Here is a 16,766-nt window from a genome sequence, read left to right as displayed (position 1 = left end):
TGTTCCTTCGTGTACTTTTATAGAAATTCCCTGAAGTGTTTATTGTTCAATTTATTAAGCGGTATATTGGCATTGACCACCATGGCACATAGATCCCTGCAAAACATGGATTTCTTATCGTACTCTCTCTGAGTTTGATGGTACTGCTTGTTTTGAGTTACGTACAATCATATTTCTATGCCTTTTTGTATTGCAGTGCCATTCAATGCACTGTTTTCTTGTAACTTTTATATCTACTTCGCACAACTGACATGTAATGTAAATTACTATTGGCTCCGAACTCCTGAATTAAGTCCTCCGAACTTTTTGTCTTCAGCATTTTACCTCGTCACAAATACAAATGTTACATTAAGTAAACAATACGACTTTTACACTTCACTGGTTTAAAGCACTCACTATGACCGTGTTCCGGCTTCATCACAAACTAGAGTGAGCCTGAGTAAGATACGGTTCTATGTTGTATCAGACGAGACGTATCCTTGGGCTGTGACGTCAGGTACAGTATGAGTGTAGGCAACTGTATTCCAGCTTAGACGTAGCTGAAATACTAGCTTACTTATAACATTTACTTTTATTTTTCTCTGCACATTCTGAGAAAGCATGTTACTGCAAACTATCCCTTTCGTGATTTCCTTGGATATTTGTTTACAGCATAGACCTACATGATAACAAAAGGGACCTTTGGTAGTACTGTTCATGCAAAATAGTTTGTTTAAAATTTCTAAGTTACTTAGATGCAGTAATTACGAGTCAGTTCATTATGAAATTGAATATAATCATTTATATCGACATTACGAAAAAAACAGAGACCGGGATGTATTCGTTTGAAGTTCCAAATGAAACCGCATCGTTTGTATAGTAAAGTGACGGAAATTACCTAATTTATCTTTACAATTATTGCACCAATCTATTCCTAAATCAGTTATAACGAGATACATGCGAATCACGAAACTAGATATACAGTAGAACCCCGATTATCCGTCACACTATTAACCGATCGCCGAATTGTCGGACTGTCTTCCTCACGTTATTATGATTATTATTTTTTGCTGTAAAAAACACGAAGTTCTGTATATTACGTTTTCTTTTATTTTACTTGTACGGAGGAGGGACCCGAAGGCTTACACTGCAGCCTGAGGCTTATTGTGCTTACCACTCCTATTCTGTGAATGATTGGGTAGCCGAACGGCCGCGCTCTTGTACAAGTACAGCACGCCGCACCGTGAACTTTAAAGTTATAGTCCCGTCGCTCATATTTCCGGCAGCCAATCACGTTGCAGATCGGCTACATTTAAAAGTGTGCGTCTTGTAATTTGTTGATGATGACGTTATGCATTTCCTAAGGCTCGATAAATACTTAATATAATCGCCCGCCATTTTGGCTCTTTCGTTGGCGTTCGCAGAAAGCACACGAGGACGTTATTTGCCGCTCAATTATTTGCTGAATTACAGTGCGTTTGATTTATTATCATAGGAGCTACGACATGATGATGTTTAACGGTGTGGCAAATAGATTCCTCGTATGGTAGCTAGGCAACGAAAGAACAAAAATGGCGAACGATACTATCTACCTAGACTTTATAGAGCCTTCACTTCCTAAGACGTAAGCAAAGAGGAGGAGTCACGCCGGGAATAACAGCGTCGCGACTATAACTTGGACTATTGTATGGATGATGATGATGATGATATGTGAATTAATGATGGCAAAATGAGTCTGAGGTCCAACACCGAAAGTTACCCATCAATTCTGCTTCAATTAGTTCAGGGAAAACCCCCAGCCAGGTAACTAATCCCAATCAGGATTTGAACCCAGGCCCGCTTGTTTCACGGCAAGACGCGCTAACAGTCACTCCACAGCGGTGGACGTACATTACGTCAGTACTGTGCGTACCTATTTTTTTCTAGAGAGGGATATTACATCCTTTACCACTAGCATTACATATTACGTCTGCAGTAGGAATGCTTCTGCTGTTGTCGATAACATACTGTTGGAGGGGGAGTTTCACAGTCTGCTTTCAGATAGAGATGGCCGATATTTCACAAACCGATATTTTGTCACAGGTATTTTTTTTGTCACAGATAAACCTGTGACTGATGACGCGAAATATCTGTGACAAAATATCGCTATCGAAATCTGCTCCGTATTCAGTACTCTGTGACTGTTGCAACGTCTGCGACTGATATTTTCTCCTCTACGTCGTGGGTTTGCGCATGCGCATGATACAATAACAGCAATCTGGCGACAATAACAGCAATCGGGCGGTGGTATTTGATTATTTTTTCGTGATATTTTATTCAATATTATTTTTTTCAAAGTGATGATGTGTTGCAAAGTTATTAGCGGCATTATAATAATATAATCATGAATCTGACATTTTGTTTTCATATTAAGTCTGAATATATGTTTTATCAATATTTTATATATTCCCCCGATATCTTCACATTTTCATATTACTGTGAATATATATTAATGTATAAGATTTTCCACTCAATTTTTACGCAGTAACAATATTTTTTTTAGTTATACTATTAATTACAAACAGAATAGTTACAGGAGCCTACATTATTTTAATAACTTTACATGTACTTCTCTCATTTATGTATGATCCAGTTTTAATGTATAGCTCTAACACGAACAGTGCAGGGTAGTATTAATTAAAATAATTAAACTTAAAATAAAATTATTTGTAATAAGTTCATTACCGGTATGTTGTTTATGGTTATTAACTCTTAGGAAATCGCACAGTGCTTCCTAACATTGGTACTCGTGTGGGGTGTTATTTCACCCAATTAATAGGCCTAATCAATGTTCTAAACTTGATATTTAGTGATATTTATCTAGATATTGTTAAAATCATCAACTTGCAAGTAATTTTCAACTTTTAAATATAATAATATGGGGTAGTTAGCAAAAATTGTCAATTTTATAAATTCCAAAAAGATCTGACATCTAGCAGACACTGTTCCAACAAATCGTTCTCATTGCCCTTGCACACTTTTAAAATAGACCTACACTTACACATAAATGGGATAATTAATTACATTTGAAAATAAGGGGTATCAAACGTAAATCATGTTAGTTCACTCCGTGTCACTGAACGTTATGCTCTTCCGAACTTTCGAAGCATTTCTCACAAGCCGACAACAGCACCTACAGAATTAAAACCGAACGAGATAAAACTTATTTGGCTAAACTAACCTTGAGGTAGTTTCCTTCGTATTCCCCTTATACACCTTGCATATACGAATCTGTGACAGGTTAGGTTTGGTTAGTTTAGGCTTTGTTATGCCTTGGATATACGATCAACTGCATCTCCACAAACAATCAAATTCAACGATTTTCACTTCCGAAATCACCGAAACTACCTCAGCGCTAGTTTAACCCGAGGAACTGTCTCTCCACAAAAAAATCCCTTATAAATGCAATGATTTTCACATCCGAAATTGCCGAAACTACTTCAGCGCTAGTTTCACCATCTTATTATAAATGATATAGTGATTACACGATTTAAATAATACCATTGGTTACCAATACTTTATCTTGTGTAATATCCTGTCTGAACAACTGTCTTGTTCTGTAATTATTTTCTATTGTTTTTCCGAATACTTATGTTTCGTTAATTTTTATTCTGACTCAATATTATAATGTTAATGCACGACTTAAAATAATTTATCGATTATATTATATACAATAAAAAGGATCAATTTTTAAAACGATTAGGATAATCACATAACCTCAATTTCTCCGTACCCAACTACATTAAAAATTATCAACTGATTCCATATCTACAATCAACTACGATATAACCTCTTGGTATATAAGGTTAACTTTTTACATGTTACTGTTCAGTTAGATTAGTATTTATTTGTTAATGGTACATGTACATAATTTATTTGTTGGATTTTCCCATATAAACCACTGAAGTGTGGCGTGTATAGAGAAATCGTATTCACATTGCACTGCTCTTCAATATTTCCTGTTAATTTTTATCGGTGTGACAAAATATCGGTATAATTCATGCATATTGTGCTTACTTAGCGATATAAAATATCGGTGTGACAAAATCACAGATAAAAGTCACAGATATTTAATTGTCACAGTCACAGTTGTCACAGATACTTGAAAATATCGTTTAAGCTCAACTCTACTTTCAGAGGAATGTCCCCACGCAACTGCAACCCGCTCACCACACAGTGCTGCCCTCCTGCTCGAGTGGCCGTACTGTATTACTTGTACGCAAAATGTCTTCCACGAATGTCAAAAGAAAACTTGTTGTGGTAATTATCGAAAAAATGTGGAAATAATTGAGTGGCTTTGGAAAAAAGAAACTGTGGTACATGTCGCATCAGAATACTAGATTGGCGCTCCCAATCGTTTCGTTGCAAAAAGGAGCTATGTACAGGGTGAACCGTAACTAGTGTCATTAATTTCAGGGGATTATTCTTTGGGATATTTCAAACAAAAAAGTTCAAAAAACGTTTGCTAGTTTTTACCTCCTTTCCGGGCAGAGATGGTTCTAGCCCAGGGCCGGGGAGTCCCCCTCCCAGTTTTAATGAAATGGTTATTTTAAAATTCTTTAATTACTGCTGAATAAATTCTTAATTTACTTGTTATAAAGCAAACTAATGAATTTAATAAACTCAATTTGACATTAAGTTTAAAGTTTAATTTATTATATATATTTAACTCCAAAACCTCGTAACTCGCTCGGATATCGATTTTCACTTTTCGCGCGTTTTGAAAGTGGATTCATAATTGATCCCACTGTGCGTTTCGAAACGAATGAGGAACAGCCAGCAGAAGTGGATAATGAAAAAAAGAATATCTACAATCCTACCATTCCATATCACTTCCAAAAGTACCAGCTAGAAGAGTTAGAAGTAATCGGACTTCTGGTTGGAGCAAGAGGTACCGCTACTCTCTTCATGAAAGATTGTTTAAGGCCCAATTGTATAAAGCTCTCTGACTAAAGATCAACTTGATCGAAGATCGGAAAGTGAACCGAGTTCAGACACTTCTTCTATTGTATAAAACTTTTCCGCTATCAAATTACCTTGGTTCAAATGCAATCTAAGTTCACGTGGAAAGGATTTGGCAATATCGCATAAACAGATGAAGTATGTGATGGGCGGGCCATGTTGTACAGGTTTGTTCAGTGTCGCCAATTTAGCGACTTTAACTCTTTTTCAACGACAATTTCTTTTAACTTTTATATTGCTTAAATAGAGATTTAGCGACCTTTTTAACACCCCATAGTGACAAAATTTAATCTTTCTTTGTTGATAATGAGAAATCTAGCGACTTTCTAACTACTTTTTGGAGACTTTTCGTACTTTCCGTTGGAGACACTGGTTTGTTTTGTGTAATGTAAATAATAGCGAACAATAAGAAGAAGGTTGACTGTTCTCCGAGTTGTTATCATGTTATGGTGTTTGATACTGCTAAACATAATAAAGCTTTACAAGACGACAATTTTCGTTTAGTAATACAGTTAATTGAAAATTTAAGAATGTACCTATCATATCCATTAATAATTAATGGTTATAAACGTAATATAATTATAGGTTATGTTATTTGATACTGCTGAACACGATAAAGCCATATAAAGTATAAGAATGTTTGTGTATTAAGGCAAGAAATTGAAAACACACACACACACATATATATATATATATATATATATATATATATATATATATATTAATAATAATGGTTATTCTTTTTGCACAATCTGCCACTCGTATATTTCAAACAGAAAATAATAACTGAACTTGGATCATCTAACTTAAACGGAGAAATTTCTTCAGTCAAAGTTGACTTTAGTTTAAGACAAATTAATCTCAGATTAGACTTTATACAACACAAAATTCCAAGTTCAGCTGGAACGAGGATCAATTTAACCTCTGATCTAAGATTAAATGGTTTATACAATCGGCCCTAAGAGACTTGGAATACCTACATCTATTATTCCGGTTGTAACCTTAGCTGCATTGAAAGGATCAATTGCTCTCCTGAAGCATCACCTATATTCGAAATGAAACTAACTTCATTAGCATTCTTTACTTTTTTGTAACACTTGCCTGTCTCAAACTAGGTATATTTCCACCAATCACAAAATGTATTTGCAGCTATGTACTTGTAGGAGTTTCATTGTTAAAACAAAATCAATGGTTCACTGAACTTGTAAACATTTATATGGTTAAGTACTCTTTGTCCCTTTTGGCAGCTCACGAATAGTGAGAAGATTTCTAAATTAATTAATACACAGAGAAAGAAATTAAGTGGTTTCGTAGTAGCCCAATATTAGCGCTAGTATTTTAAATTGAGCTTCACTGCTTTGTCAGTAGATGGCTCTGTGGATAGAGTTTCAAAAAACGCGCAAAAAGTGAAAATCTACATCCGAGTGACTTACAAGGTTTCGGAATTAAGATAACGATATGCTATTTTTAAACATACAGCTTAACTATTCTGTTTAAAAAATGAAATAAAGTTTAAACGTAATATTTTTAACGTGCATAGTACATCCAGTACATGCACCTTACAATCAGCATTTTTAGATAGTTCTATACAACCAACAATGCTGTCTGCATTCATAATATGGTATGCTTATATCTGACTGTCGGTTAGGTATTCTAACAATAACACAAACAATTCGTCGTTTCGCAACAGTTTTGAGTAGTAAATGATTAGTCACTGATGCTAGTACTGTAGTGTTCTTGTATTAGTTGCGTTATGTCTAAACAATGTAATATTTTGAAGTTCTTTTCCCGTGATAAGCGTCAGTGCGATGAAAATGTTTGTGAACCGAACTGTATTAAACTCTCTCCCCAACTCTGTGATTTAAATGCTATAATTATAACTTAAAAATGAAATTATTTTCGCAGTCGCGATAAATCCGAAAAGTTTCCAAATGCTATGTAATCACGTAATTGTGCATTAGAGAGGGAATTTCATACCTCCATGTGGTATAACTGCATCGATATCTCCCCAACTCTGTGACGTAAAGGTGAGTGCAAATGTTTCTAATGTAGACGAACCATTTGAACACTTTTGAAATGTCTGACGGTTATTAAGTTACTGATTGTCTATAATTTAACGTGTAATTATTAAACTTTGTTAAAAAGTACTCTCGGTTGCAGGGAACGATGCCAGAAGAGACGGAGTAACCTCTATTCTTTTGTAACTCTTCATATTATGATGGATGTAATAAAAGTGGAGCCAGACATACATCTTGATGTGCCATTGTCGTCCGATAATGAAGATGATGCCGCCCCTGAGCCATTTGCATTTGTTGCAATTAAACAAGAAGTGGTGAGTATCATTCAGACATGGATTTGTAACACTTCTGACTCCCTTAAGGTATCAGAGTTCGATTCCTAATAGGCTGAGTGAGATACGTATGTAGCAACAGAGCTTCTATCGCCAAAATTCAGTAATAGAGTTCCATATTGATACACTTGACGTAAGAAACAGTCCACTTGCAAAACTGTAAATGGAATAATTGCAGCTCTCAAATGCGTACACTGATTAACTGGCTGACCAGTTTCCAAGTGCTGTTCTTCATTGTTCACAGCCTAGTTTAGATAGGCTTTGGACGATGAAGGATATCACTTCGAAACAGTCAGCCAGGGAATTTCGTCGCATTAACACAGTAAAGAATTATAAAGTTAATCAGTGATTATATAAGTGTTAAAAGTGTATACGGGCTATTCCATCTCAAATCGACCGAAATATACTAGAGAAAATTGACCTTGCAATTTTTAAATACAATGAAACTTTTTCTGTCCGTAGACAACTGTGATACAATGCTTTGTGCAAAGTTTGAGGCATCAGAACTTCATGGTGTTTAAATTAAAAATATTTAAATTTTTCGTATTTTCATAAAATTTGCAAATTTAAACTGTTGTGGCTCCGAAACCCTTTCACCCAATGATCAAAATCATGGTTTATTTTGATGCTGAAAAGTTAAAGTTTATATTGACATGTAAACAGTTTTTCTTACTTTTTATGGAAATGGAGAAATTTAGAGTTTTCTTCATTAAGACGCCTTTAACCACGAAAAAATATTTTTAAAATATATGGTTAGATTCCGCATTGAAAGTACAAATAAACACATTTTTTACTGGTGCACCGTTGATAAGAAAGTATTGAAAATGTAAAATAAAGAAAATAAATAGTACGCGTGAACTAACCAGCTGACTGTGAGACGGGACCTAGCCGAGAGAAGGCCAGGAGACAAACAAGTGATGTTTCGTCTAGTAGCGCATAGCTGGGCTAGCTTTATCACAGGTTTTCATAAACACAAGAGTAAATTGACGCCCAACACTCGCTTATCTTCAGCTCTCGGCCAGTGCTTGCGGTACTGCGCCGTTCAAGTCCAGGCGTATGAAAATAATTTATTTAATACCCTCGAAACTTATTTCCGTGACACTAAGCAAACAATGCCCAATCCCTCTTAATAATGAAAGGTTTTTTTCTCATTTTTTTTTTTTTTTTTTTTTTACATTTTTACAAATGAGCAAAAAGCCTAAAAGTAAGTAAAATCAGATTATCTCTCTCTGTGTACAATAAAAATAAGGATTACTTCTTAACATAACCTACCAAATGTCAGCTTCAAAATGAGCTCTCGTTCAATGTTCTGCAGTAAATGGTTCCAGAGTTCTGAGCGCTGAAAGAGGCTTGTTTTTATAAAATACGCTAAATTTGTCGCTCAACAATACGAAAACCGTTTGACTTTCGATAGTATATTTTTACAAAAGCACTCTCCGCAGAACCTTGTATAAATAGGGAAAAAATTAGAGTATAAACAAATGCGAGATTTTTTTAGTGATCGATTTAATATGGAATAGCCCATATACAACAATGAATAATCAAGACGAAACAAGCTTGATACAGCTAAACTAAGCATGATTAACTCCAGTAAAGGAAAAAAAAAAGTCGTGAGAATCGGATTGCCATGTAAAATGTATGTGAAAACATCAAACATTAAAATTCCGTTTTTTTTACAAACTTTTATTGCATTATGTTTCCGTAGCATTTCCAATTTGCGGTAAACCAAACACAACTGCAAATCTGGCTTTCAGGTAAAGTTCCCCAGGATCGATACCCGGCCCCGAAACAATTTTTCCCTTGAAATTATTCGGACACAATTGATTCATAAATGAAGTACGTTACATATAGCCTATCTGTGATTCTAACATAATGTAATCGTATTTGGAACTTATATTGCTGTAATTCAAAACTGTATGATCTTACCCTGTTAAAATTATGGCTTATTTAACGACGCTCGCAACTGCAGAGGTTATATCAGCGTCGCCGGATGTGCCGGAATTTTGTCTCGCAGGAGTTTTTACATGCCAGTAAACCTACTGACATCAGCCTGTCGCATTTAAACACACTTAAATGCCATCGACCTGGGCCGGGATCGAACTCGCAACCTCGAGCACAGAAGGCCAGCGCTATACCGAGTACGCTACCGAGGCCGACCTTACCTTATTAATTTCGTAAATTACGTAACATACATAATATCCATATTCAGTTATGTATGGACATATTGTTTTTTTTTTTTCGTTCTGAATTTGCAAACTAATTTTCTTTTTCCGTTTTAACTTCTATTTGAGAACAGTACCTATTTTGAAAATGACTATGTTTGTTTCTGCTTGAACTTTCGTAACTTTTTTTTAACTAGTTTGTTAATGCCTTTATAACTGTCGGAATTGTAACACCGTCTACCACAAGAATATTAATAAATAAATGAGTGGAAATTGCAAGAGAAACAAAAGGTACGCGATCGTAGGTTCTTGTAAGGGAATTTGGGGTTATGAGGAAGTGCCTGTGAGAGTTCCAAGCCTGTTGGCCACTTGTCCCACTGCGAGTTGCACGATTCCACTCGAAGAAATTTAGAGAATTTTCAAAGGGAAGCACAAAATGTACGTAATGTAACAGCTACCGTGTAACGGGGAGGGGGTGAGAAGCGAGACAGGACATTAGGACAGGAACAGCTTAAGGTGATAAAAGCGTGCACATTGGAGGAGACTGTTCTCCTCTCGCATAAACCAATGTGTCGAGCCCGCATTTCTAGTCTCCATGGTAGATGTTCACTACGTGGTCCGCAACGCCTGTCTTCCGTTGCATATCTTAGGGTCGTATTCATAGACGAGACTTTGGACCAAAGTTGACTCTGGAAAGTACAAAGTCACCATTTTCCTATTCACAGTCGACACTTTGAGGAAAGTAAACTTCTATCGTGACTTTACTTCGAAGTCGCCGAAAATCTAGACTTTGACTTTCGTTCGTGGACATAAGGAAAATGACTGATATTTGGGAAATTGTTGAATTTTCCGAGAATATTGAAGACATCTAGGAGATTATTAAAGCTTGTTCATGTTCCTTAGCATATTATTATGATTTTACATTCAAATCAAGGTACAGATTTTATAAACAGACAGTATTAAATATCCTCGCCATGTTTCAACTTTCATTGATGAATAATCAAAGAGGATTATCTGTTCCACCAATAAATAATACAACTTATTTCATCGGGATTTTACGCTATAGGTAAGGATTAATAGCTTAATATTGATTATTACTTTTTAATTTTATAGAGGACAGGTTATACAGTTGGAAATGTAGTTAATTTATAATTCTTGCGGTCGTCATAATAATGTTTTCTGCATATTGATTTCAGATAATTTTTAAGTAGTTTCTGCAGACATGCAGGGAATAACTCTGCCAACTGTCAGCAGGATAATATGTCTCTTTCATAGTCTGTCATGGTGGAATCTTATCATCCATATCTGCACAACAAAATTATTTTACAGTGAAATAATTTCAGGGCTTAGTATGAAACTAACGTAACTGCAATAGATGTTTTATTCACAACAAAATTCTTAACAGGCAATACTATTTCAGATAAACTATACCATCATGTTTTGTAGTTAAGAATTGTGGTATATAAAAGACTGTTCGAACTGAGTTACGATTTTTTGTGGCCGGGTAGAAGAACAAATTATCATCAATTGATGTAAAGGCCTAAAAATGTCAATTTTTGTACTTACGTTAGTTTCATAATAAGCCCTCGAATAATATTATTCTTATGTAAAGCTGCAAGAACGGTTAACAATTGCTTAACATGTACCGATGTTCAATTGTTTCATTGACTCAAAAGATGGCTTTGATTGTGGCAATGCCTACTCTATTTCAACTATATATTAATTTAATTCGTTTAGAAGGCAGTGATTGTGATTGCCAACATTAGAACAAGATCGTCAAATCTCGACTTACCGAAGTCAAAGTCAAAGTCTCAGAAGTATCGTCTGTGAATAGGACTTTTAACAAAGTTAAACTTTACTACGAAAGTCGACTTTGGGAAGTCTTCAGCCAAAGTCTCGTTTATGAATACGGCCCTTAATAATTCACTCTGTGGCTGCCACACGATCGATGGAATCACCACAGATCCAATTGGCTAGTTTACACCCATCGAGTCATAGAAATCATCTCACCACAGAGCCAATCGGCTAGTCTGAAATTGAGACAACTCATCCTGTGGTTTGCTAAGGCGCTAAGACAAACGTCGGGATGAGCCCTAGGGTCACGAAAATACATACCTTTCCCCTATAAAGTTTCCGAAATTTTGAGACTTAAATTCTCGACATAAATGCCCTGGCTCAGTTTCTGTATACTACTCGTTAGGCCCGTAACACACTTGAAGAGTTTTCGCCAGCGAGAAATGTGTTGCGAGAAAATTCAAAGATTGATAACATGGATTCAAATGGACGTCCACACACTGGAAGAGATTCTCGTTCGAGGCAAAAACCTCGCGCGAGTTTCTCGCTGGGATCGGTAGCTCAGCGAATTTTCTTGACACATTTATCAAAGATGTTTGACATTTATACTCTTTATGACGATTGAATGTAGAAAAAGATATCACAGGTGGCGATGAATTGTATTGTTTTTATTTGAAAATAAGGAAAGATGGCTGATAATTGCAGTCAGAAACTTATCGAACTTGTACGATGTCAGCCGTAGGCCTATTTATATGATACACGGGATGAAAAGTATAAAAACACGAAACTTAAAGAAGAAATCTGGAGACAAATATCAGATTATCTGAAAATAAATAGGGCTATATTTTATCAGTATGTCTTAATAGTTTACATAATTTTAATCAGAACATAGCAAAGAATCCTCTATCATATCACGAATGGCAAAAAACTGAGGTCCATTCAACCTGAAATAACGCCTAACGTATCATCATTCAAATCGAAACCAGTGTCCAAAACTCGCCCTTATTTTCGTAAGATACAATGTGATTTTCAGACATTTCTGGCTTCAATTTTAGGCCTACTTCTTCTTTTCATGAACAGAATATGTTCATGTAACTCCATTTCCTCATCATCTGAATACTCAGATTCAACATAGCGTTCGTACGTAATTTGTAAAGTACGACAATATACTTACAGGTTATACATTTAAGTACGACAATATACGTAAATACATAACCTATAATATTTCCCCCAACGAGTGATTACTATAACCAGAAAAATGCTTTCTGCATGAAGGCAGTGCATAGATGATCATAGCGAGGTGTGATCTGTGATAGCGAGAACTCGCCAAGTGTGTGGAGGAAGGCTCTTCGCCTCTTTCTCGCAACACATTTCTCGCTAGCGAAAACTCTGCAAGTGTGTTACGGGCCTTACATGAGCGAGGTTACTCGTCTCTACTCGCATTGCGGGAGAACAGAGAACCTTTCAATTTGCAGACTTAGAATTCGCGGCGTTTCTTCCAGTGGTTTTGCCTTGCCTTAACCATCGAACATCATACCTGTTACACGAGCGTGTTTTCTCGACTATACTTGCACTGCCAAAGGACAAAGTTCCTTCCACTGTGCAGGCTTACACGTTTCGCCATTTCTTTCTCCGTCCTGTAGTCAGCTTTCCGATCGCATTCCTCTCTCCCTCCCCCCTATGTGGTACCTAAGAGGTTACGTCCATTTTCGGCTTTTCCTCTTTAAAATTTTCTAGAGCTCCTTCAGTGGAGCAGCGTAACCCGGAGCGAGACAAGTGGTCAACAGGTTTGGAGCTCACATACTCGTTCCTCTCATCTCCGAACTCCCTTTGCAAGGTCGCGTTTTCGCGTACCTTTCAAATTTCTCCTCCCATTTCCCCTCTCTTTCAATTCAGTGGTCGGCCTAGGTAGCGCAGTTGGTATAGGACTCGCCTTCTGTGCTCGAGGTTGCGGGTTCCATCCCGGCCCAGGTCAACGGCATTTAAGTGTGCTTAAATGCGACAGGCTCATGTCAGTAGATTTACTGGCATGTAAAAGAACTCCTGAGGGACAAAATTCCGGCACATAGGCGACGCTGATATAACCACTGCAGTTGCAAGCGTCGTTAAATAAATCATACATTTTTTTTAATTCAACGGCTGCCACATTTGATGTTTTCACATTAAAAAAAACTCTGAATAACAGCAGAATCACGCGGGAAATAATTTCCACTGTTACAAAAGGAAAAAAAAAAAGAAAGCCAAGCGGCATATCTCCATAACAACATGACATCTCATAAGGAAACCTGGACAATGGCAGAGCAGAAACGTACTTGCTAAAGCGGTGATTTCTACGAGCCACGTGCGTGAAATTCTGTCGACGCTTGCGGTATATAGCATCAACTGTTTTTATAACAGCGTATCATTGTGTCGTTTTAATTCAAGATGGCTGACAACTTGGATCTAGCAGTTGTTTGCTAAAACATGATGCAGATATAAAGGAAATAATAATAATAATAATAATAATAATAATAATAATAATAATAATAATAATATCATTTTTATTAATAATAGTACTATAACTCATTATTTTTAATATTGTTATTTATTGTAGAAACAGTAGCGATAAGTACATTTTATTGTGTATGAAAATATGTTTCTGTTAATTATGTCAAAATAAACTTGTAGAAATTAAAATGGTTATCATTAAATAATCTCGCATAATAGGTATTCGATTATCTGATTGAACACAAGAAATTAATGAAAGAGCAATGTGACACAAATCCAGAAAGAGGTTAATATTATATATTTTATTTTAAATTAATCATCACTATTTCTCACTATATGAGAAAATATGTATTTTTAGTTCTGTGCTAAATTAAACAGCCAAAATATGTAGGTAATAGACGAATTATTAAGTTACAGTAAACTTAGGCTACTGTGTTTTCCCAACCATCTGCCACACATTCTCTTTTACAGTCATGTTTTTATGTATATTATTCGATAAATTATACAATCATAATATATAAATGATTCTGTACCAAATTTATCAATTTTTCACCCATATCGTTGCTGAACTCAGATGCCATCCATTCACAATGAAAATTAAACATAACCGTAACATAAACACAGAAGTTTGCGCCCAGGCTACCAAATGGGATCATTCACAATGATTCACATAAGCATTGACATAAACATTACCGTAAGACGTTAACATGAAAGTTTGCAAACTCCAAACTTTCATGCTTATGCTTACGTGATTTGCAAACAGAACACAATCGTGGAGCCCTGAAGTATACGACAGAATATGAGGAAATGGCGTCGTTGTTATGTTTCCATGGTTACCAAGTATGTTTGCTGTTGTGTTTATGTTCCCATCGTGAATGATGGTATGACTTCTTGATTTTAACGTAACGTTAAGTTAACGCTTACGTTATGTTTAATTTTCATTGTGAATGAATCTTAAGAGATGTTTCTGCGTGGAAACGAAATTCCGTTCCCGCATTACCTGGCTCTTGGAAAGTTATCGCCTTAATGCACTACAAAATCACTCACGCTCACAGGAATCGAACCTTGTTTCCCCTTATGCGGAAGCTTCACACGACTGAGTTACACAAGTAGGGTTCTCTAGTCGTTTGTTTTGCTTGTGTAGTGCGCTGTTTTTTTGTTATTTCTAGGAGGGATCATGGGAAGAGTCGATAAGTGAGCAGCGCAAGCTTCAAGCAGCCATCAGGCGCCAGGGCATTGCTTCCGAGGAGTAAGTGTCTGCCATTTGTTAATTAGGCGCTTCAGAGTGTGAAGCTCTAATCTTAAGCTAGGCGCTCACTTAACGGAAAAAATTCGTTCGTTACGTTCGAATTTTTATTATAGCAGTGGCGGCTCCTGCATATTTCTTAAGAGGAGGAAAGAAGTTAACAGCACGAAATGACACCTTCTTGAATGAAACATGCTACAAATTAGCCTACATGCATACATGTAAGACCAGGTAGTGTTGGGGTTGGCCTTCCCTTCTGTATAGCAATAATCTGTTCTTGTAAACTGAGTTCCTAAATTGCCCAAAATATATTATGTTTTCACTTCCATTCATTGTTGAATAATTGCGCAAATTAACAATTACAAGGAAATTCACAACCTCGTAGCATTTTTCGAGCACACTACAGCATCACACGTGTTGGAAGAGACTAGCTACTAACTCGTAACCGGAACCGTTTTACGGAAATGGATATGGGAATGGGAAATGATCTGAGGAAAGAGAGAACACTGCACCCACCCACGTGGTCTGTGTTGCCACATGTACATTTTACAAGTTCAGTATCACATGCTTTTGAAGAATGTCAGTTCTTGTAAAGTCATTCTACCATTATTGTTCAAAGTTGCCGGTGGCCGATTAATTTTTTATGTTAAAAATGATGTAGTTTGGAGTACCTACTTTCAGTTTCAAATATATTTGTACAAAATTGACATCTTGGCTGTTGCCCTGTCTAGTGAACAATGAATAGAAGTAAATTTCAGGGGACAACTACGTACAACTATTTCCTCTTTGTTTTACATAAACCCGACTTTAACTTTCAAATATCCACGAAAGTTTCAAACCATGAATAGTAGCCTATATAAAGTGCAATGAATAATATTTTTGATTTATAATTAAAAAAAGTTTACATGGTGTCTTTCATAGCGTTGCGTTAAAACTGTTTTTGTTGTGTCTCCTCCTAGATGTGTTGTAGTCTGGTTGAATGCAACATCGTTAGATGGCAGCGGTAGCGAGCTTGCTGCACGACCAGGCGGTTTCTATTTCCCGCCCATGCGCTGATTCAGAGGAGGATCTCCTCCCACTCCGTTCATTTACTTGCTTTAAAACTCTGCTTCTTTCTCTGGCCGCTAGTGCGCTGTTGTCTATGTGTGTTGACTGCAGTAGAGGAGGAATGGAGTGCCTTTCCTCCACACAGACAATCTCGCATCTTTCTCACAGTTTTCTACAGCACATGAGCGCGCGTCGTTTAAAACTCGATCAACCGAGGTTTTCTTATAGCTGTGAACTTAAAAATTATCGAATCTTCCTCGAATTTCAAGGCACATATTTTATTTGGTATTTACTTTCAAAAGAAGAAAATGTGAGGAGCACGTTCCTCCCCTTCCCTCCCCCGAGGAACCGCCACTGTATTATAGCATCGCTCACTTGTCCGTATTTCCAAATTATTAATCAAATAGTGTTGTAATTTACCGCTAGATTGCATAGTTTCATTGTAGTGTTCTGAACTGAACCTGCAAATAAAATGAATAGCTCTGTAACAAACTCTGAAGAACATATTTGGTTGATTCAATATTTCCCCAATCTCATGCCATACTTTCATTTTCCATATTACATTGCTATAATTGTAATTTTATAAATTGTAAAGCTCTTCATACTGTTGGACTAACAAAATAAGCTTCGCGTCATCCATTTTAATTTGTACCTTCAATATTACTGCGATTGAAGGCCTTGCAATCGATATAATTTACAT

At 36.3% G+C, this 16,766-nt stretch overlaps 1 protein-coding gene across 1 annotated transcript in view; it reads left to right on the top strand.

Annotated features, from left to right (window-relative positions):
- The window catches only part of LOC138698666 (zinc finger protein 468-like), a 28,372-nt gene that overhangs the window by 1,462 nt on the left and 10,144 nt on the right, over nt 1-16,766 (top strand). The window contains exons 2-3 of the mRNA XM_069824812.1: nt 7,141-7,312; nt 14,943-15,022. Coding sequence (XP_069680913.1) covers nt 7,196-7,312; nt 14,943-15,022 — 197 coding nt within the window. The 5' untranslated portion in view covers nt 7,141-7,195. The remainder of the gene's footprint in view (nt 1-7,140; nt 7,313-14,942; nt 15,023-16,766) is intronic.

Source organism: Periplaneta americana, chromosome 4 (assembly GCF_040183065.1).
Source record: "Periplaneta americana isolate PAMFEO1 chromosome 4, P.americana_PAMFEO1_priV1, whole genome shotgun sequence".
Taxonomy (NCBI): Eukaryota; Metazoa; Arthropoda; class Insecta; order Blattodea; family Blattidae; genus Periplaneta; species Periplaneta americana.
This window is presented reverse-complemented; position numbering and strand designations above follow the sequence as displayed.